This window comes from Malassezia pachydermatis (assembly GCF_001278385.1).
Source record: "Malassezia pachydermatis strain CBS 1879 chromosome Unknown scaffold3, whole genome shotgun sequence".
In the NCBI taxonomy this organism is placed as follows: domain Eukaryota; kingdom Fungi; phylum Basidiomycota; class Malasseziomycetes; order Malasseziales; family Malasseziaceae; genus Malassezia; species Malassezia pachydermatis.
Window position 1 is genome coordinate 881,495 of NW_017253140.1, and position 20,886 is coordinate 902,380.

Below are 20,886 nucleotides of genomic sequence, written 5' to 3' on the forward strand. Positions count from 1 at the left end.
ATTTATCGAAGCATTGTAATGGATATGGCAATGCTTCTCCTGTCCTATATTCTGTGAGGCAGCTGCGTCTGAGAGTGTTTCCCCGCAAATTCCGTAGTATCTGTTCATGCGACTAGCTAAATAAATAGTGATTGGCTTTTTACACTGTTAGCCCTGCATGCGACTCATTCATCCTTACACCCGTTTAAATATCGGCCCGGCCGGATTATTTCTGCCGGATTAATGCTAGCAGATCCGGGCAGCTCCACCTTCCGGGAACTGTATTATTAATATGATTGGATAGGAGCTGCTTAGCAAAGCCTACATATGCGGAGAGTCCGTCATTCCACGCATACAAAAGGGTGCGGGGTCCGTCATCCTTCGTCTCCCACACCCTACATTTCAAAATGAGCGAGTTCAAGTCGACCCAGTACTTCCAGCAGATTGCCGACGGCATCAACAACTTCTCGGACGCCGAGAAGAAGGACCTCCAGAAGAAGGTATGTCTATAATGGAGTAGGAAGGCTCTAACATCCAGACCAACGCTGTCTTCGAGTTCCACATTAAGAACTCGGCTGGTAAGGAGCTTGTCCAGACCATCGACCTGAAGAAGGATGTTGCCACCTACGAGGGCAAGGCTAAGGGCAAGGCTGACTGCATTATCACCCTGGCTGATGACACCTTCGCCGACCTTGCCGATGGTAAGGTGAACGGCCAGAAGGCGTTCATGGGCGGTAAGCTCAAGGTTAAGGGCAACATCATGCTCGCTACCAAGCTCGACGGTGTCCTCAAGGCCCAGAAGGTATGTAACGCAATATGTTTGCAAGGCTAACAGTTTTACAGGCTAAGGCGTAAACGTCTTCCTTACTTTAATTATTATCAGTAACATAAGTAGTCGGTAGGCTAGTTCAATCAAAGCCTACCTTACTAGTAACTGTGGCTGTGTATAAGGTGAGCATACGCCCCCTGGACTTGCGTGCGAGCTGGAGTGAGCATGCGTTTGTCATGTCATGATATATATTATTGATACAGACGCCCCGCAGATGGCCAAAAAAAAAAAAAAATGCGGAGGAAGCCCATAAAATGTTGTGTCGTAAAGCAATTCGACGCTACCATCAATTCCAAAGTGTATCGTGAAAGCTACATTCCGTATGAATCACGATTTAGAAAATATATACCAGCTACAAAATCAGAAAAGTCTATTGCAGTGCTCGCGGAATCCTAGACTGTGTGAATACGGCATCATGCTCATCCAAGTATGGATCAGCAGTTTGAGTCGGATATGAAATATGACCAGATGAGCCGCGAGTGGATTTCTTAGGCACTGGAGGTGGTGAAGTAGAAGTCAAGTGAGCACCTTGTGTTGAATAATCGGAAATCAGTGTGGAGTCATAAGGTGTATAGTTCGAAGGGGCCTTTGCAGATGATACCCGCTCAACACCAGCTAACGTGTACGTAGTTGGTGCTTCATTAGGCACAGCAGAAGCCTGAGGTTGAGTACGGCCAAGGTCCTTTGAGCTACCGCGGGAACGTTGCCGGGTATCCCTCAGCAAATGCTCAGAAGTATCGCCTTCACTCTCACCGCGCAAGCGACGCAACCGTCCAAGAATGCTCTTGGACCGGCCAACAGACTGGCTATGCTTGCGAGGTGTAACTGGCTCCTCATCAACATCCTCCGAGAAGGAGACAGTGGTGTTCTCCTTCATAGAGGTGTCAGGATCCGCGCGGCGGCCACCTCGCAGAATAGTCTCCATATCAGCAACTTTGTGATCAGACTCATCAAAATAGCTAGGGTTCGATTTCTGAGCCGGCTTTTGATGCTGGTTAGAAAACTCTTGCCATGGCTCAGAAACCACACCAAAGTATTCTCCATTCGGGTTATCAGCATCAGTAGGGGCATCATACCCTATGCCTTCGTCAGACGCTTCAAAGTTGCGATCAGGGTATGCAGTCGTGTTATTCACTGCATCATATGGATCCGTTGGGGCAATAAATTCACCAGCCTCACGCCTTTTATGCGACTCAAGCAATGCCTTTGTCACAGGATCCACGGAACGATCAAATGCACGGATAGGCGCTGATTGATTGTTCTTCCTGTTGAACTGCGGCGAGCAAGCATCATATGGTGAGTCATGGTGAAATACTAGAATGTTAGTGAGAAAATGGGAGGGAATACATACAGGAACCACCAGTAAGTCCGGAAATGTCTAATTGATCGATTACATCAAGGCGAGAGTTTCCCGCTTTTCCCGAATCATGAACCGCATGAGGATCGACAAATTTGGATGTTCCGTTGCTCTCCTTCTTCTTCGAACGACCAAATTTAGACATGAAGTTCAAACCCTTAGACTTAGGGGGCGGCGGAGGGGCAGCATCCCCTGTGTGACCTGCTCCCAACATGGCTGTTCGTGGCGACGCCAAGTTCAGGCAAAGGGTGGGAGAGTACGGGGGCCTCAGATGGATGCGAAGGGCCAATGAAAGGGTATATTTCTATGCAGAATATGCAGGCTATGCATAGGGAATTAATAGGTGGCAATACATCCACAATAGAGGCTCAACGATAACGCAGGCGCCAAACGGGGGTCTGAACCCTAGTAAAGACAAGCTAAGCCTTGCGCACCAAAATTAGTAATCCATGTCGACTTGTCCTCACAAGCGGAGAGAATGCGTGTAGAGTCGAAACACACATGCAAGACTCTCGCATGGTGCATACCAAGCTCAAGTATCAATTGAGGCTGTGGCAGGTCGATGGAGCCGAGTTGCGATGGTACAAACAAGGGTGATAAATCCCATATGCGAGTTTTCCCATCCCATCCCCCACTAGTGAGCAACTGTCGGGAGGGATCGTAATACAAGGAGCGCACCAGTTGTTCGTGCGCTCGGAAATCACAAATCAAAGTTCCAGATCTGGTGTCCCATATACGAATTGATTTGTCATTGCTGCCAGATATGCATAGTTGATGTGAGAGCTGGATGGTGGCTACACCACGACGTGGACCAGATAAAGATCGCAAAGTTTGACCAGAGAGTACCTGCCACAATAAGATTGAGCCATCTCCAGCAGCACTGGCGGCGATATCGCCGTGGAGATGACAAGCGTTGATACTGGATGAATGTCCACGGTATATATGCAAAAGATCGAAAGTACAACGGTCCCAAACACGAACAGTAGCATCACGACTTGCTGTTAAAATCCAGCTCTTATTAAAATCAAGACTTAAGATGCCACCTTCATGTCCCTCAAGTATATGAATACAATCAAAACAAATATAAGGGTAGTTTTGAGAAGTACTCCTTTTCCAAATTCGAGCAGTAGCATCAGAACTTCCAGATATTAGAAGGTCATCATGGAAAGCCAGGCACAAAACGCTACCATGGTGACCCATCAAAATAGACACGCACGATTCGTTAGAATCATCCCAAATGCGAACTGATTTGTCGCGAGACCCTGTGACATAGTAGCCAGTTTTCTTTCCAAAAAGAGGAGGTAATATAGTACAACAGTACACGGTATCTGAATGACCTTGGAGACGGGTAATTGTAGGTTGAAATGGAACTGGGACAAGATCCTCCCGCATTTTTGAATGTAGCGTATACCATCTTCGATCTAATTCAAAGCGTTGTGTGTAAAGTTGCTTCCAATCAATAGACGACTCATTGTCACCATACTTTTCACTGTTTAAATAAGGAAGTTCCTGGGGTATGTCTAATCTTACGTGCCATCCTTTATTTTGATAAAATAAAAGACGCCATAGCGACGCATTCGTAGCTAGGCTATGCCAATAATGTGAGACACATGATGCTCGAAGAACATCATATATTGATGGAAGCAAGGATAGAATGTAAATCCCAATTTCGTATGGTACATGTGCTAGTATATCTGTGATGTGAGAGAGCGGTCTGACTACGCACCAATACCAAAATCATTCTTGTCGCAATTTATAACCATCGGGTTGAATGGATCCAAAGGAGGTGTGTCTCGTTCTGGTATATCTGTACATATATGCGGCGATGGAAAAGCTAATGAAGAGCCAGCCGTATACACATCATGCAACAGTGTTAAGAACGATGACATCCATGCGCCGACAAGAATACCGCGAAAAGACGTTGGGGGCTTGAACTTCACGTAAAATCACTCCTCCACATTTACTATGGAGCCACATACGTCGGACACACTTTAAGTCCAACTTAAATTGACCGCAAAATAAAAATATTCTGTACACAGGTAAATACCTACATCACGATATAGACAGATAAGATTTTAACATGCACATATGACGCACAAATCTTACTTCCGTAAATAAAAGAGAGAGTAATGAAAGAAAGTGGTTGTTTTCAATAATTGCCATAATGGTACGTTGGTCGTTCGGAGACATACGGCTGGCTTCCTGTTTGCCATTGATCCCAAATAGGATCTTGTGCCGCGTAACGATATTCCTCCCGAACAGGGTACTGGTTATGTTCAGTTGCGTAGGAGTCATATGTTGGGTATTCACTATACCCCGGGTAATCAGAGTAGGCTTGGTAACTAGCCGGTACTGCAGTGGAGGTATCAAATGGGTCCTTATAGGAGGCAGCGCGTAACGCTTTGATACGTTCGGCAGTAGTGACTTTCCTACCATTGCCACGACCTCGACGACTGTGACGTCTGTAATCACCTGCACCAATACTTTCAACACGCGATAACTGGCTCGTTTCCGAATTGCGCCACGTCGACGTTTCAGCAGCACCCGGCGTGGAAGTAGTAGGTTGTGTATTATAATACGACAGTGCACCATCATAGTACGACTGCCTTTCATGCGCCGGCTGCGCATCGTACGTCTCCTGAGCAACAATAGGCGGTTCGGGCAAAGGGACATAACCCCGAGATTTCCTGTTTGCCCGCGTTGGAACAAGAGCATGCGTTTCGAATGGTGAGGTTTCGTTCTGCACAGATGACGGGTCTGAATACGCGGAACCACTGCCAAATGGTGCATCTGAATAGGGTCGAATAGGTGGTGCCGGAAGGGCACGGGACTGTCTCGACTTCTTGTGTACGTCAGACCTGCGTGATCCCGAAACAGCAGCGGGGTGCGAGGAGCTTTCTGCATATGGCTGCGATTGTGCATAAGCCGCTTGATAAGAAGTATCAGGCACCACCGTAGCAGCAGGATCTGGCAATAGCACTTGCGAAGACATTGCAACAGGTTGCGCTTGGTTGAGTAGTCCGACTTGCGACGGAGATGTGTTTAGCTGTGGCTTCATAGTCTGGCGACGACGCGAAGGGCCTAGTCCACCGGTCACACCTACAGGCATCATTGGGTGACGCGCTTCAAATCTGGGAGGATTGGTAAATTTCAAGAAAATGCCAACAATCACCATGATTGCCAGGATGACAGCACATGCCGCCACAAAAGCAACAGCGTCATGCCATGGAACACCTTGAGCAAACGACTTATGCCGAGTTGGCCTAGAATGTTAGAATACGAGAAAGCGCACGTACTTTGTAGTAGGAGATGGTGACGGAGATGGAAGTGCTGGAGCCTGAGCCGCAACGTGTGGCATGCAAGTGACTAAGGTCACAGCGGCAATAAAGAGGGACCTCTTCCCCTGCTTTATTATTATGTTGTTAACATATGTACATACCGCATCCCATACGTCTACCATCTTCACGTTGGGGACGGGACCAAACGAGTATGCCTCTCAAGAAGCGTGATGACAGACCAGCGAGTAAGTTTGAAAACGAAATTCAAAGGCCGTCCACTACACAGCCAGCGCCAAAGAATCTCTACAGGAGAGTCTTATGTAAGGTAAGCCCAATCGTAAAACACAACTCAATAAGCACGCATGCCATCAAGCACGGCATATTCACGTAAGCATCTACGACATAGTCCAGTAAACAACCGCGCCGCAGGCACAGACACGCGCAGGAGATCGATCTTCCGCTAGTCACAACTTTCATTCACAAGTAGGTTACTTGAGTGGCCCTAGAACCAGTTAGTTTTTTTTGAATAGCCGCAGTAATACATACATTCGTAGCGTGTCCCGTACGCGAAGCCAGAAAAGCATTACCCAGGAAATGCCTCGATTTCTTTTTATAGATGGTGATGTGAGACCCCTGTACGCTAGCATGGACAAAATCACCAAGAAAAATGTTAGGACGCGCTGCCGTGTAAGACTGGAGGAGAGTACAGATAGAATGGATAGAGAACGAGGTGGAAGAGAGATTGGGGGTTCATCCATAGGACGGCGCGCAACATAGTTTTGCAAATGTTCTAGTTCGTCGGCATGTGAAGAAGCTGGAATAGAGGATATGTCAGAGACATCTGGTTTAGGTGGCGATGAAGTAGTCGGGTCGGGGGCTGGTCGGCTCCTTACACTTGGAGTGCGCTGCAAAGTTGTACGCGGCTTTGTAGGCTTTAATGAGCTTACAAGCTTGGGCTCATGACTGTCGGTTTGGGTATCAGGCGGGTTAGATATGTTTGCCTTGCGAGCCACTTCATTGTCGTACTCTTGTTGGATTTGGCGCAAGATATCTTGCTCATGTTGCATCCGAGACAGATACCGATTTTTTTCTGCTTCCAGATCATGTAGCAAAGTTTGCTTTTTGTCGTCCGAAAGTGTGCTGTACGCAACAAAATTTTGTGCGTACTCCCAGTCCGCATGATGTATACCTAAAACTTGAATCACATAAAGACGTAAGATCTGTTCATACGAATGATGGTCAGGTAGCGGCATGGAAGCATGCAAAGAAGCAGTGAAGTACATCTCACAAATTTGGCGAGCACAGGAGGAAGGCGCAGACATTGACCCGTCTTGATCAGAGTAAGCATCGATGCGGAGTGCCATTAAAATCGCAGAAGAAAGAACAGAAGAAGGCATCGACAAAAGTACCGATTCCATCCCCTCTGGAAGCTCTAAATTAGGTGGCACAGGTGTGGGACACGTTTGCTGAGCCATAGCATAGAGACATTCGTACCATAGAGACGTGTATAGGGCTTGTGGAGAGAGACGCAAAAGATGGATGACTTCTTGTGCACAGCTATCCTCTTCGGCACATTGATGTAGAAGATTCATAACACGCTTTTGTACCTGTGCATTGATATAGACCGTATATATCACAGTGAAGCGCAAGACAAGAAGTTGGTCAAGCCATGTTTGTGGTTTTTTTTCATCCCTTGCGCATGATATGCCCTTTTGTATATATATGAGACTTTTTGCATAATCCTTTCGCAGAAAGGCTTGTGTTGCCTCAACACAGAGCCCACGAAGTGAATCAGCCATGACGACAATTGTCAAGGAACGACGGTGTCGCGAACTTACCCTCCACTCCCGAGGTTGAGCAGCACGAGACACGAAAGAAAGCCTTGTGGTCTGGCCTTCCATGGAAGGGTCCACTGGGGAGGCCGTGGCCACTATCACAACAAAATATCTGTGTAAGCCTACAGGAAAGCAGAGGCTTCTATCAAAACTTGTACGTAGCATGAGGTACTTACGAAAGTTACGGAGTACAGACAACCGATTTCAGCCCATCTGTACCTATGTGACGCGGGCCGAATGCGTCTATGCCCGCCACGATGAAGGACAGAGCAAGCACTGCGGCAAGGTTCACTTTTATCCTGTGATACTCCCGCACACCAATCCCATGCTTGGCTACTGTGGCTACTTGAGTGCCTGCCATCGCAAAGGAACATGTCGGTACATTCATTTCGATGTGGATACAAGCGCTTCCTGTGAACCGATTTCATGGGAATGTACGAGCCAAGTTCCATATTCAATGGACTCAAAACAAGCTCTCTTAGCACCTCTCTCAGAACCAATGTCTCAGTTGCATCTGCATGGTCTCGACGCTTGGCTTCACACGGATAGATGGTACCAAAACCTTTCCACGATGCCAGCCCAGTGGATTGATTGTGATGTGAGTGAGTTTGATTTGTCCAAGTTGGGCAAGTTTGATGTGATTCTTGCAGATCCACCATGGGATATCCATATGTCACTGCCCTATGGTACTTTGTCAGATGATGCAATGCGAGCGCTTCGCATTCCGGCGCTCCAGGAGGAAGGTCTACTATTCCTATGGGTGACAGGACGAGCTATGGAATTAGGTCGTCAGCTGCTGAAGCAGTGGGGCTACACCAGAATTGATGAGCTGATCTGGATCAAAACCAACCAGATGGAAAGGCTGATTCGTACTGGACGGACAGGGCACTGGTTAAATCACTCTAAAGAGCATTGTTTGATTGCGCTAAAGACGAAAGCGACGCAAAAAGAACAACGTGATTCCTGGCCACCAGGTAGGCCATCGCCGCTGCTTCCATGGATGCACGCGGGAATTGGGACAGACGTTATTGTGGCTCAAGTACGCGATACATCACAAAAACCTGATGAATTGTATTCTATGATTGAGAGAATCTGCCCAGGGGGACGTAAAATTGAATTATTTGGACGACGTCATAATATTCGTCCAGGCTGGCTTACATTGGGCAACCAATTGAAGAGCACACATGTGGTGGAGCCAGTCTTGCAACACGCGCTCATGCAACAAGACTCTGATACAGCACGCCCATAATAGGGAGGATGTGAATGCAACTCTTCTATATAGACGATTGGTAGCTATGTACGATAGGTCGTACTAGGAACAACGTAGAAGGCCGCAGCCCTGCTAGCGCCAAGGGCGTTTATCGCACGGACCCACTTAGGTAAGCGGAAACCGCTCGCAACCCCCGTCGCGCCTTTTTCGCAGATACTTGGCAGTTGTCATGGAGGCGATTAAGTCGCTATTCGCCTGCTGCTTTAGCGCCAGGCCACATAAGTCGAAATCAACATATACAGAAACTGTACGTTTATTATGAGAAAGCTGACCTGAAGCCTGATGAGCGTACGCCGCTGATGGAGCCTAGGGCGGATGCGCCGTCCGCCATACCGCAAGATACCATGTTCCCTGAAACACAAATTGAAAAGATTCTAACGCGTCTACGAAAGTAAGTATAAATATGACTTATATGTAGTGATACTCTCCCTCTGGATACCGCACGGCGTGGAAGCCACTCAGCACGGCAAGAAACGCCGAGTGAGTCTTCCTATGTGTCGCCGCATTCCACGCCTCTCCGAGTGCGTCACTTAGAGCTACAACGCCCATTTTCGCCGGCAGAAAGCGAAGCAAGGAAAAACGCGCTAGCTTCGTCAAGTATGAGCGCTATAGAACCTCTCTCAGAAGCGCAACAAACGCGTATCGATACGAATGTGGTGGAGCAAACACGCAGACGTTTGCAAGCTGTGGTCGAGGCAGATGATAGCTAAAGGCTTCATGAATTGTAACCATATATCCTCCTTTCCTACATTCATGCCCATTCAATAATCATATGTCGATAAGCTACGAGAGTGCCAGTTCGTGTGGTAGTGGTCGCACGGATTCGATCGGCCGGCCCGAAATTGTCTGTGCCATCCAAAGACTGCTCCAAAACGATGCGGAGTGAATGAGGTGCTGAAAACACGTCATATACACTCTGGAGCTCAGCCGTGTGTGTTGATCGAATAGGCATAAGAAGATGAAGTTGAGGTTGTACGGTTCCAGGTGTAGGTCGGGCCAAATGTTGCTCAGCAACAGAGGCAATCCAACGGGCGTGCCACGGATCATAGATACAATCGGCAGCAATGATCATATCGTAGCGCACATCTGAGGGAACGTTGCCATATATGCGTGTACGCTGCTCGTTATCATCAGGTACGGTCTGGGCTGTAGTGTGGTACTGCAATGGGCCGTGATGTGCATTGTACACAGCTTGCCAGTCCAAATGACGCACATGCACCCAAGGAATGGATGTGGCTTGCGCATTGAATTGGAGGTTCGCTAGGACGGTCGCGTGGTGGTCTGTCAGTGTCACATTGACGTTGGGTGGTGGTGTACGTGTCGAAAGCCACTGGGCCCAGGCCAGACCAACTAGTCCTGTTCCGGCGCCAAGCTCTAACGTTTTTGCAGGCACCGAGGAGGCATGAGCGTATTGCTGCATGAGCCGTCGAGCAAGATACGGCGCGGCCCCCCATGTACGTGCACCGAGGGCATCTTCCACTAAGGCCACGTCACGAATGGACACAGATGCCTCTGCTTGGTTTGCATCCGTTGGTGCTTCGGTGCCCAAAAAAAATCGATATACACAAGTACGTGAGCCGCCAGCCGCTTGGCCAGCAAGGTGAACAAGCAACGCTGCAGCTGGGTCAACAAGAGCTGAAGCCTCTAAATATTGGCAGCCATAATGAATCAGAGCGTGCAGCCATGTACGCACACATTGGGTCTCAAAAGCATCGTCCGGTGGAGCGGATTCGGCAGCAGGCTCGCCAATCCATTCTTCGCGGGTATGGTCCAATGCATAGGCTTTTTGTAAGTTTGTTAGTGCCTCTTCTAATTGAGGCAGTGGCGTAGACTTTACATGCCGCGGTAAATCGCGCGATGGCAAAAAGGCAGATGGATGGGACATGGAACAGACGCTATCTTCGTCTGTATACGTAGCGGTATAAACAATGCAGGAAAGAGAAAAAATAACAACAAAACAAAACAAAAAAAAGACACTGACGGACCCCTACGTCAGAGGACCGCCGATGTTCTGGGTATGACGAGACACAACCTCGCTCCTGTCTTGATGGTAGTACGAAGAAGAAGAGAACGAGGCTGCGTACGAAGGCATGCCGGTCCCTCCACACCCACCCCAGCTGTGACCCAGGCAGGTGTGGAGGCGACGACAAGGCAGGACGTGACTTACGAGCGCTGGCAAATGTCCAGCACATGGCGCAGCCACGCTTGGCATTCTGCAACAGCGAAAATGGTATCTTCAGGACGTTGTAGGCCGACCAGCGACAGTTGGTCAAACGGCGTCAACGCAAAGTGTGTATGCACAGGACTTGTGAGAACATGATCGCGTTTGGGATCCGATTCGGACAGGATCGACAAGAGCGTCTGCATCTGTGTATCATTCGCATGTGGCAGCAACGAGTCGGCATACGACATGTGCACCAAGGAGCGCAGTGGTTTGTGCATCGTAGTCACCGTATGGAGCGTGGTAGACGAATGGGAGTCTGACAATGTCTTGCGTTGGGAAGGTGACAACGGTGACGTACTCTGTGAGTGTGAGTGTGTGTGTGAATGCGACGGCGAGGTTGAGAGAGGGGCGGTCGACATAGGATCTGGCTCCTCATCCCAAGGCTCGTACAAACACGTGGATGCCAGAGCCGCTGTGGTCTGATCCACTGAATCGGTACTGGATAACAAATCAAGACCGGACAGAGTATGCGAGGGGGAGTGTAATGGCGGGACACTGGCATGCGACGACGACGTGAACGAGCTCGATGATGGCGGGACAAATGTTGCAGGCCATAAAGAGGCATCAGGCACCCCGGGCATAATTGTAGGCAGTGTACTGGATGGCGCTTCCCACGTGCTCGGCACAAGGTTGGATAAGTGCTGGACCAAGACTCGCGTCGCTGCCTCTAATGTCGGATCACCGGACCACAGCGGGACACGCAACACGGTCGCGGCAGCCAAAGAAAAGTCACGCTCAAACGAGACGCCCAACTCAGCCTCGAGAGCTCCGAGGTACGCCAAGTGATTATGGCGGGTCCGCAACAACAAATCGAGTGTTGTGCGATCCTTCGGGAGCGCATCCAGCGCAGCCTGGGCTAGCTGGACGCCGCCTGTAGCTACACCGCCAGCAATCAAAGCCATGCCGGCCCAGAACAAGCACGGCGCCATGCTGGGCTGGCACAGACGGGCCCAGCACGACGCAGCCGCGGCCACAGTGACGGGGGCATGCGGGTACGCGGCCAACAAGACGCCGCCCACCGTGCGGAACATCGCCGGAGAGGGCGTCGCCACATACGCCCACAAATGCAAGGCACGTGCCTGCATAATACCATCCGAGGTAAGGGCCACAGCTTGCACTTTGCGTTCCAACGCCTCGCACCATGCCGTGTATGTAGTCGGTGTGGGGGCCATAGCACGCAGAGCCGAGTGAACCAGGGCTAAGAGCCGCTCCAACGGCGCGTCGCTGGACGGCCGCATCGCTTCTTCCACATCGGCCATGATCGACGGCACAGGCCACGCGGCCAGGGTATTGACGAGGGTGACATGCGCGGCATGGTGCAGTGGTTGAGAGCCTCCATGTGCAAAGAGAAGAATGATCGTCACAATGTCAGGCAAGTACTGCTCCAGGGGCGTGGAAGGTACCGAGCATTGGACGGCATGCAAAGCAACCAGGGCTTGCAAACGGTGCCAAGCACCAGGGCGAAGAGCCGACGTGAGCATCGCATTGATGCGCGCCATCAGAATATGATGCAATGCGGGTACGGCGGCAGCAAGAACGGCATCTTGTACCGCATGCATAACCATGGACGGCGACGTAGGTGTGCTATCCAAGCACGCCTCCAGGAACACGCTAAGTATCGAGGTAGGCTGCGATGCAAGGGCCTGCCACATGCTCTGGAGTGCGAGGCGCAGGTTGGGATGCACGAGCCAGAGAGAAAGTGCCATGCGCATGAGACAGGGAAGCACAGACACAGGCACGGCGTCCATGAGACCGGCCAAGCCGGACATGTGTACATGGTGTTGCCCGAGGCATGCCGCCAAATCCAGCACCATCGTCAGGGCACCGGCCTGTAGGGGGGCGGGTATTTGGAACGATGGAGCGATGGGCGGTGTGTACATCGCCACCGGCGTGCTCGATAGAAGATCCAGCGCACGAAGAAGTGTATCTGCCGCGGAGCGAAGAGGCCACTGCGAGGCTGTCCGGTGAAAGAGGCCCATGCCGGTCAAGGCTGCACGTACCTCTGGCAAGGAGATGGGTTTGTGCACACCCGGCGCATAGTTGTCATGTCGCATCTGTGCACGACGAAGGGCGTGCAAGATGTCCACACACTCGCGTGTTCGTACATAAAGTTCCGAAGCACAGGAGCGGCGCAAGAGGCGAATGTACGATACATGGTCTGAATCCAAGACCAAGTCGCCCAGAGGGATAATGTCGCATGTCGATGGGCGACTCATGCCGTCGTGCCGCGCAGGAATCGTACGTAGAAGTACATGGTCTTGCGTCGTAATGAGCACGGCAGGCTCTGGGAACCGACGGCCATCATCGAGCGTCAACGCATTCGCTTGGAACGTCGGACGAGCAGCAAGCAAACGCTGCGTGAACACGGGCAGAGAAGCACGCACATGATCACTTAGCCGGCCGTAATCGCTGGGGCCCGAGATCCAGTCAATGTGCAGGGGCGGACCACCTTCCGCTTGGCGTCGCGCAATGAAAGGGCTTTGCGTGGTCGCGCCAGAGAGCGTCCAGCCATACTGCAACATGGCGTACGAGCCATGAAGCACAGTGAGGGTATGCAAATGACGGAACGCTTCGCGAGGCATGAGCGTCACAATGAGCGTACTGAACTGCAGTTGAAGCAGGTGACGATCTGACGTGCCAGACAGATCCAGTACCAAGGTCCATGGCGTACGAAGGGGCGATACTTTCGATAGCATGTATCGCGCAATACGTAGGATATCAATATGGATCATGTCCACACTGGTGTATAGCACAAGGAAGGTACGTTGCGTTTCTCCCTGCACTTCAAAGAACATGTCGCTCGCCTCCGAGGCGTCCGGCTCGGCAGCCATCGACTGCATGAACGATGTATACGCTTGTTCTTGATCTTGCTGACCAAGGACCAAGGCCACACGCTCAGAGAGCGAGCGGGCCAGTGGCATCGAAGCGAGGACTTGCGTCGCAATGGCATCGCCCGCCTGCGCGAGGGGCTCCAACCGGCCACGAAGTAGGTGGTGGAACATATGCGGCACAGACCACGTAAGCGTCGTCGGCGGTGGCTCATACACACGTCGCTCTGACGCCACGCGCAGGACACGATCCAGGAACGCCGTCGTAGCGCCCACGGCACTGTTCACCGACGTGCACGCAGCATCACGGTACGCTGAGAACCTGCCTTGCGGCAGGGCCACCAGCACCTTGTTCAGAAAACGCAGCGCGCGCTGGGCCCCGGGTGTGGGCACAGCCACTTCGACACTCGATGGGGTGGCGACAGCGGGACCCAGCACGCGCAAGCAAAGAAACACGCCCAGGGCGCGCGACGCACTTAGCTCGCCGTAGCGTGGCACCGCCGTGTAGTACAAGTCCATACACAGACAATGGAGTTCAATCGGCATGGTATGAATAAACGTGACAAGCGCTGCAGTGAGCGCCGCAATGAGCCGCATCGCCGTGTCGTGCTGCCGCACCGACATGGGTACAGGGCCGTCCAGCGACCAATCTAGATCCAGGGCCGAGTCAGGCAAAGTGCTAACGAACGTGAGCATGTCGCGGACCACCGCTTGGACTTGGACATACGCGATGCGGCGTGCGTACACAGACAAGAACCGCAGCGTCGTGGTATTGGCCCGCAGCAAGAGGTTCTCGGACGTGCACGCCTGCACTTCCTCACGCACCACAGCGGCAAGCAAACGACGCCATTGCGCGGCCGTAAGAAATCCAGCAAGAGCCTGCTCCCAGAGAGGGACATCGGCCATCGTACTGCGCGCAAGCACACCGACAAGCCACTGCGTATCGTGACTCAGCAACACTTCAGAGGTCGTGGGCGGTGGCGGCACCGCCGCCTCAACTGCCGCTGTGAACGAGGGCGAGGAAACGACGCGCGCCATGGCCAGCATCACAGTGTACCGCGCAATGGGCTCTGAGCGTGTCAGCAACTGTACCAACTCGCGCGCTAGGAAAGGCAGGTTCTGGCGAAGGACATGGTACAGGGCCTCGACCGCAAGATTGTGCGTACGCCCCATGGTATGTGGATCGTGCGTAAACGAGGAAAGATCGGCGTCGTTTTCCAAGCACGCTATGTGCAGAATCTGGTCGACCACACGCGCTGTACGACGCATCGTCGCTTCCGTTGCCGATTCATGAATACGCAAGGCCCACTCGGACAAGTGCGGCGTCCACCGACGAAGAAGGGGCTCAATGGCCGCGAGGACGTGCCGGCGTAGCTGCGGCACTTGGAGGCCCCACGGAAGAATGCCATCGAGCAGGTCAGGTTGGACCACCTGCAACGCCTCGCAATCACTCAAGGCTACCACCATGACGGCCCGGCATACAATTCGCCGAGCGGCAGGCCGGTGAGCATGGCGCATACACAGTACACACAGCTGCACAACGCGATGCAAATCGTTCTCGCTCAGCTCAATGATATCCATGCGGGGGATCAGCACTTCAAGCAGGCGCAGCGCTGTATCAATCAGCTCATTGGACGAGGCCGTGGTCGTCGACATGGAAGCGAGGACGGTGGACGAAGCATACACTTGCTGGAGAACGAGCGGCAAAGCAGTCGTCGGTACAGCCTCCAGCAATACATGGGCGATGTCGTGCGTAGAGGTGGCGCCCAGGAGCAAGTGCGAGACGGTGCGAATTAAGAGCATATCGCTTGAATACGACACGCCGTACAAGCCTAGCTTGGCACTTGCGACCAGGACTTGGGCCACATGCATCAAGTCTTCATGACGCACAGTCCCTTGCGGCGGCGCCGCTTGCGCAGACGCATACGCCCACTGCAGCCATCCTGACCATGCCATGGCCACGACGGCATTGGGCGGCGAGATCGCACGCAGCGCACTGCAAATTTGGACCAACGTAGGCATCCGCTCGAGCAGCACAGGGATCGGCATCGGCATCTGAATGCTCTCGGAAAACACGCGAGCGGTCTCTTGCGCAGTGCGAACGACCAGCTTGTTCGGCATGCAAAGACCAAACACCACCGCAGCCATCGCCGGCAGCGTCGGGATCGGCGCATGCGAGTGCAGGGCGCGTGTCGCGGCGGTCTGCAGCGAGACGAGCCAGTACAGTTGCGCACCACGAGAACCTGCCTGCATAACGCGACGCGATGCGGTCTCTGCGACCTGCGCATCGTACGGCGCAAGAAGACGCAATACGCGTTTGGAGCTCTCGCACGGTGGTTGCCGCGACGTAAGGAGCGAGGGCGGCATGAACACGAACCGCGACAAGACCGTCGCCGATGGCAGGCCGCCACTAATGCGCTGCAGTGCCGCCAGAGAGGCCGCATGGACATGCGCCAGGTTGCCAGGCATGCAAACCAAGGCCAAGACAAAGGACACGCGCGTATCCGCCTGCAGCGCTGTGTCCAGCACAGGACCGGAGAATGGCAGCGGCAATGTATCTAGTTCGCCTGGCCGAGAAGGTGGCATGTGCGCAAACACCGCATCGGGATCCAGCACAGCAATAAAGAGAATCGCATGCAAGAGCGAATGGCCCATCTCCGACATGTGCTGGCTTGTGAGCCATGTACGCACAATCGAGCGCAAGACGCGGCGCAACACGGGTGCACACCGAGGGTATAAAACATCCATCCATCGACGATCTTCGCGGTACTCACACAGCAGCTGCACAAGGGCATACGCCACCACAAGCAGACTTGGATACGACGGCTTCTCCGCCACGCAGAGCTGCACGAGACGCACGGCATCTACACGCGCATCAGCACGGAATGAAGCAATCAGAGCTTGGCCTACCAGACGAATGTCTTCAATGGTCAGCGTAGATAACGTATCCTGCCAGCGCTGCAGCAGTGTCTGCGAGTAGGGGGCGGGCATAACCACGCGGCCATACGAAGCCATATCGTGGACCAGCACCAGTGCGTACGTGGCCGAAACACCGAGGCGCGCATGCTGGACATGATGCAAGAGCGTATCGAGCCACGATAGCATCTTGGTTTGCTGCTCACGCCGAGCTCGTGGCGTGGAAAAAAGCGGCGGCGCTACGGCTACCAACGCAGCCAGCGTGGGCCAGAGTTGCGGACGTCGGTACGGCCCTTCTGCCAGCGTATGCAGCGCGTGAAACGTCGGGAGAATCGCATCCACAGCGACATTCGGGGGCAGCGTGCGTCGTTCTTCCGTATGGTAGTGCAGCCATACATGCACAATGCGTCGCAGGCTCACGCCCATAAAACACAGCGCCTGACGTGAGACAGAGCCTACATCGCGGATGACCTCTTGGAGCAGAGGAACCAGGCGTGACCAAGTCCAGTGCAAGCACTCAAATGCGCGGCCCTCTGTCCGCATGGCCGAGAGAGGACCGAGGAGCCGCATGGTGGCGTCCCAGTTGGCAGCGCTGATGTACAACAGCGCATGCGACACAGCACGGTACACATGGGCTGAAATTGTACGTGGCGTCGCATCCAGTGCATCAGCAGGTGTATTCCAGAGCGTAGGGTGCATGGACATACCCTGCGATGCTGCAGAGAACGCCGTGTAGTGCGCAGGAAAGGCAGGGTACAGCACAAAGTAAGCATGAGCACTCGCCGTGGCCACATATACACCTTTGTGCGCATCCTTTTGTGCAAACAATGTATCACATTCACGCTCGCGCAGCGATGCCTCTGTACCCTCGCGATGCCGGAACGGCAACGTACGCCCTCGGTCGGTTTCTGGCGACAGGGCTTGTCGATTCTGCAAGTGCCGATGCATCAGCCATGCACGTTCGTACGTATTCAGGTGCTCCATGTGAGAGAGAAGGGGTGTCAGTAAACGCTGCACAAGCGCCTCATGCAATGGCGCTGGATCGCTCCATAGACCCGACTGGCGCTGCCGAAGCGTCTCATCCGATTGGTGATGCTTCCATTCGTAAAACAAGCATGAAGTAATCACACGAAGCAAACACAAGCATCGGTAGAGAGAGATCGATGCAGCTGGCATGTCAAGCGTCGCAGGCAGCTCAATGGATGCAACGGCGTCAGCCAGCTCCTCTAACACCGTGTCGCGATGAGAAAGCATCGCATCGTGCAAGGCATTCAGTGCAACGAGGCACGTATGATCAGGCATCCATGGCTGCCCCGTATTTGCAATACTTACACGCACACATCGCGCGGCACTCGGGACAGCGGTGGACCAGGTACGTTGAAAGGGATCACTAGGCGGCCATTTTGACCCCGCTGGTTTTGTCACGGTAGGCGGGGCACCCGGATCATCTACGACGTCCAGAGCAGCTGGTACCTGCTTAGATGCGTTGGCCGGCATAATACCGTAGTCCAAACGGATCAGGCTAGGATACCACACACCAGCGTGATGGGAGGATGTAAGGGCGCCGCACCACGCCAACAGCACGCCGACCTCTAATGCGTCGTTTAAGTGGAGGTGCCCACCTGCACGCGGCTTTCTCCAGGTGGCGCCCCAATGCATATTTCCTTGCTGCCCCCATCACCTATGATCGGCGCCACCTCACTGACCCGTATGCCATGGCGCATGGCACGAACCACCTGGCCCCAGGCACGCGCGTTTTCTTCTACCGCCCTACGTCGCCGAATTGAGGAAAATATCTCCAGCGCACGCCTGGAGGAACTGCTCCAGTCGCAGGGCGATAAACCCCTCCTGGTCGACTTCTTCGCAGAATGGTGTGGCCCATGCAAAATGCTGAGCCCTGTCCTTCACAAGCTCGTGAATACCCCGTCAATGGTCGGTGGTAAGGAAGTGGATTTGGTCACAATCGACGTGGACAACAACATGGAGGCTGCACAGAAATATGGCGTATGTACCTAGCTATTTGCTCACTCTTTAGATTCGTGCCATGCCAACTGTGATGGCTTTCAAAAATGGTCAGCTGGCGACGCAGTTTGTCGGTATGCTGCCAGAGCCCCGCCTGCGGGAGTTTATTAGCTCCCTGTAAGTCCGTAGCTATCGATAGAGAATCGTCGCTCGAGCCCTGAAATAAAGACCGCTGTGGAGGAGGCCCTTCGGTCCACATCAGCTGCAAGCGGGCGTAAGCACCACGAAAAATAGGGCCGATTTCATTCTATATTGTACATGGCTCGTGCTTCTACGATGTCTAACGCTTTTTTCGTGAGGCACTGGCGTTGTCATCACGCGCACGCTTGTGGCCTGAGGAGGCCGTAGAGGTATCATTTTCATCATCTGCTGCCTCTTTTGCGGACTTCTTGGACTTTTTCTTCTCTTTCTTTTCCTTTTTCTCCTTCTTTTCTTTCTTTTCTTTCTTGTCCTTCTTCTCTTTCTTGTGCGCCTTCGCAGCCTTTTCGTCTTCTTGGACAGCTGCATCCATGCTCATCTCATGGTCGTCAGCATCATCCTCTGCCTCCATAGCATCTTCTTCCTGCTGTTCCTCCGGCCTCTTTGCCACGTCCACAGCATAGTCATCCACAGCCTCGTCACCATCTTCACCATCATCCTCCACCTCTTCGTCAGAGTCCTCCCATCGTACGCGACGCGGTTGTTGCACTGAGGCCTCTTCTTCCTCATCCTTGTCCGTTTTTTCTTCCTCCAAAACTCCCAATGCCTGATCGAAAGACAGTGAGCCAGGCCGGGGCGGGGGGACACTGAATGGCTCGGCCAATAAACTGCCATGGAGCGACAGCATCTGGTTTGCTACTGTCATGCTGATGACAGTAAACGCAAGCGAGCCATCGTCGCCGCCCAACCGCTCACCGCTTTGCTTGTGACGCCAAAGGCCAACACTACGATCCTTTGCATCCCGTCGCTGCGCCTCGCCCACGTCTGTATAATAGACAAATTCCCAGTCTGAAGCCGGCAAGTGTGGCGCGGAAATCGCTGCATTAAACGTATCATACAAAAGGAGCGAGACATGGCTTGGCGAGGACAATGTGATGGTGCCTCGGAGCACCATACCTATTTGTGGCCGCCAGACTAATGAGCAAAAGCTAGTTGGTGCCACAAAAAAGGCCGAGTCACCATCGATATGACCCATCTGACCTAAGAACTTCACATTCGAATGCGTGAGCAACACACCCTTCAGTTGCGGCACATAGCGCATGACCAAGGTATCCAGCTGCTCCAATACGGAGGCTGTAGGATCCAATGCCCATACGGGAGGAATAGCCATATGCATCTTCGCATTTACATGTACGAGTCCAGACGAAGCCTTGTGGGCCGGCATGGCATCGCCCCCCTTTCTGCCCATAGTCGTCCTTGTCGTCGTCCGCGTGAGGGAGACAGGTCGGTGCGCTGCAAAAAATTTCGGCGTGCCGCGCATCACGTGACGTCGGCCGCTGGCCAGCCTCAGTGTTTTTCTCGTGGCGTTTGGTGAATCTTTTTTCCAACGTTCATCAGTGATCATGTCTGACGGTCAGAACATCCCCAACTTCAAGCTGGTTCTCGGTACGTTGGAGCGGTTGTAAACGTAGCTAACTTTCAGTTGGTGACGGTGGTACGGGTAAGACCACGTTCGTCAAGGTATGTAGCCCACGGCCACACTTTGTGTGGCCACCCCAAAGCGCACGAGCCCAACTAACACCGTACAGCGTCACTTGACCGGTGAGTTTGAGAAGAAGTACATTGGTATGTAATAGTGCCTGTTCATCAACAACTAACCGACAGCCACCCTTGGTGTCGAGGTGCACCCGCTGCAGTTCCACACCAACTTTGGCCCGATCGTGTTCAACGTGTGGGATACTGCCGGCCAGGAGAAGTTCGGTGGTCTTCGTGACGGTTACTACATCCAGGGCCAGTGCGGTATTATCATGTTCGATGTGACCTCCCGTATCACTTACAAGAACGTGCCGAACTGGCACCGTGACCTTGAGCGTGTGTGTGAAAACATCCCGATCGTGCTCTGTGGTAACAAGGTTGACGTGAAGGAGCGCAAGGTGAAGACCGGCGCTGTCACGTTCCACCGCAAGAAGAACTTGCAGTACTACGAGATTTCGGCCAAGTCGAACTACAACTTCGAGAAGCCTTTCCTGTGGCTGGCTCGCAAGTTGGTCGGTAACCCGGCTCTGGAGTTCGCTGCTGCGCCGGCTCTGGCTCCGCCGGAGGTCCAGGTGGACATGCAGCTCATGGAACAGTACAACAAGGAGCTCGAGACGGCTGCTGCTGCCCCGCTGCCGGACGAGGACGATGGCGACCTGTAAGGGAGCTAGTAC

General features: G+C 52.9%; 8 protein-coding genes across 8 annotated transcripts; 4 read left to right on the forward strand and 4 right to left on the reverse strand.

The window, feature by feature from the left end:
- Positions 1–386: 386 nt before the first annotated feature.
- Malapachy_1027 (sterol-binding-like protein) lies at positions 387–834 on the forward strand (the record flags this gene model as incomplete). The annotated part of the gene is made up of 3 exons (XM_018135539.1): positions 387–479; positions 518–781; positions 823–834. The coding sequence occupies 3 exons, from the start codon at positions 387–389 to the stop codon at positions 832–834; spliced, it is 369 nt and encodes a 122-aa protein (XP_017992404.1).
- Positions 835–1,178: 344 nt separating this feature from the next.
- Positions 1,179–2,379, reverse strand: Malapachy_1061 (hypothetical protein; the record flags this gene model as incomplete). The annotated part of the gene is made up of 2 exons (XM_018135572.1): positions 1,179–2,056; positions 2,160–2,379. The coding sequence occupies 2 exons, from the start codon at positions 2,377–2,379 to the stop codon at positions 1,179–1,181; spliced, it is 1,098 nt and encodes a 365-aa protein (XP_017992573.1).
- Positions 2,380–7,849: 5,470 nt separating this feature from the next.
- Positions 7,850–8,527, forward strand: Malapachy_1028 (mt-a70-domain-containing protein; the record flags this gene model as incomplete). Its single annotated transcript, XM_018135540.1, has 1 exon — positions 7,850–8,527. The coding sequence occupies one exon, from the start codon at positions 7,850–7,852 to the stop codon at positions 8,525–8,527; it is 678 nt and encodes a 225-aa protein (XP_017992395.1).
- Positions 8,528–9,299: 772 nt separating this feature from the next.
- On the reverse strand, positions 9,300–10,433 carry Malapachy_1119 (hypothetical protein; the record flags this gene model as incomplete). Its single annotated transcript, XM_018135629.1, has 1 exon — positions 9,300–10,433. The coding sequence occupies one exon, from the start codon at positions 10,431–10,433 to the stop codon at positions 9,300–9,302; it is 1,134 nt and encodes a 377-aa protein (XP_017992244.1).
- Positions 10,434–10,711: 278 nt separating this feature from the next.
- Positions 10,712–18,013, reverse strand: Malapachy_1110 (neurofibromin; the record flags this gene model as incomplete). Its single annotated transcript, XM_018135620.1, has 1 exon — positions 10,712–18,013. The coding sequence occupies one exon, from the start codon at positions 18,011–18,013 to the stop codon at positions 10,712–10,714; it is 7,302 nt and encodes a 2,433-aa protein (XP_017992245.1).
- Positions 18,014–18,226: 213 nt separating this feature from the next.
- Positions 18,227–18,659, forward strand: Malapachy_1072 (thioredoxin-like protein; the record flags this gene model as incomplete). The annotated part of the gene is made up of 2 exons (XM_018135583.1): positions 18,227–18,520; positions 18,552–18,659. The coding sequence occupies 2 exons, from the start codon at positions 18,227–18,229 to the stop codon at positions 18,657–18,659; spliced, it is 402 nt and encodes a 133-aa protein (XP_017992622.1).
- Positions 18,660–18,818: 159 nt separating this feature from the next.
- On the reverse strand, positions 18,819–19,925 carry Malapachy_1120 (rpa43-43 kd subunit of dna-directed rna polymerase i; the record flags this gene model as incomplete). Its single annotated transcript, XM_018135630.1, has 1 exon — positions 18,819–19,925. One exon carries the CDS (start codon positions 19,923–19,925, stop codon positions 18,819–18,821), a length of 1,107 nt encoding a protein of 368 aa, XP_017992204.1.
- A 154-nt stretch (positions 19,926–20,079) lies between these two features.
- On the forward strand, positions 20,080–20,874 carry Malapachy_1075 (gtp-binding nuclear protein ran; the record flags this gene model as incomplete). Its single annotated transcript, XM_018135586.1, has 4 exons — positions 20,080–20,122; positions 20,160–20,197; positions 20,266–20,302; positions 20,342–20,874. The coding sequence occupies 4 exons, from the start codon at positions 20,080–20,082 to the stop codon at positions 20,872–20,874; spliced, it is 651 nt and encodes a 216-aa protein (XP_017992627.1).
- Positions 20,875–20,886: the final 12 nt, after the last annotated feature.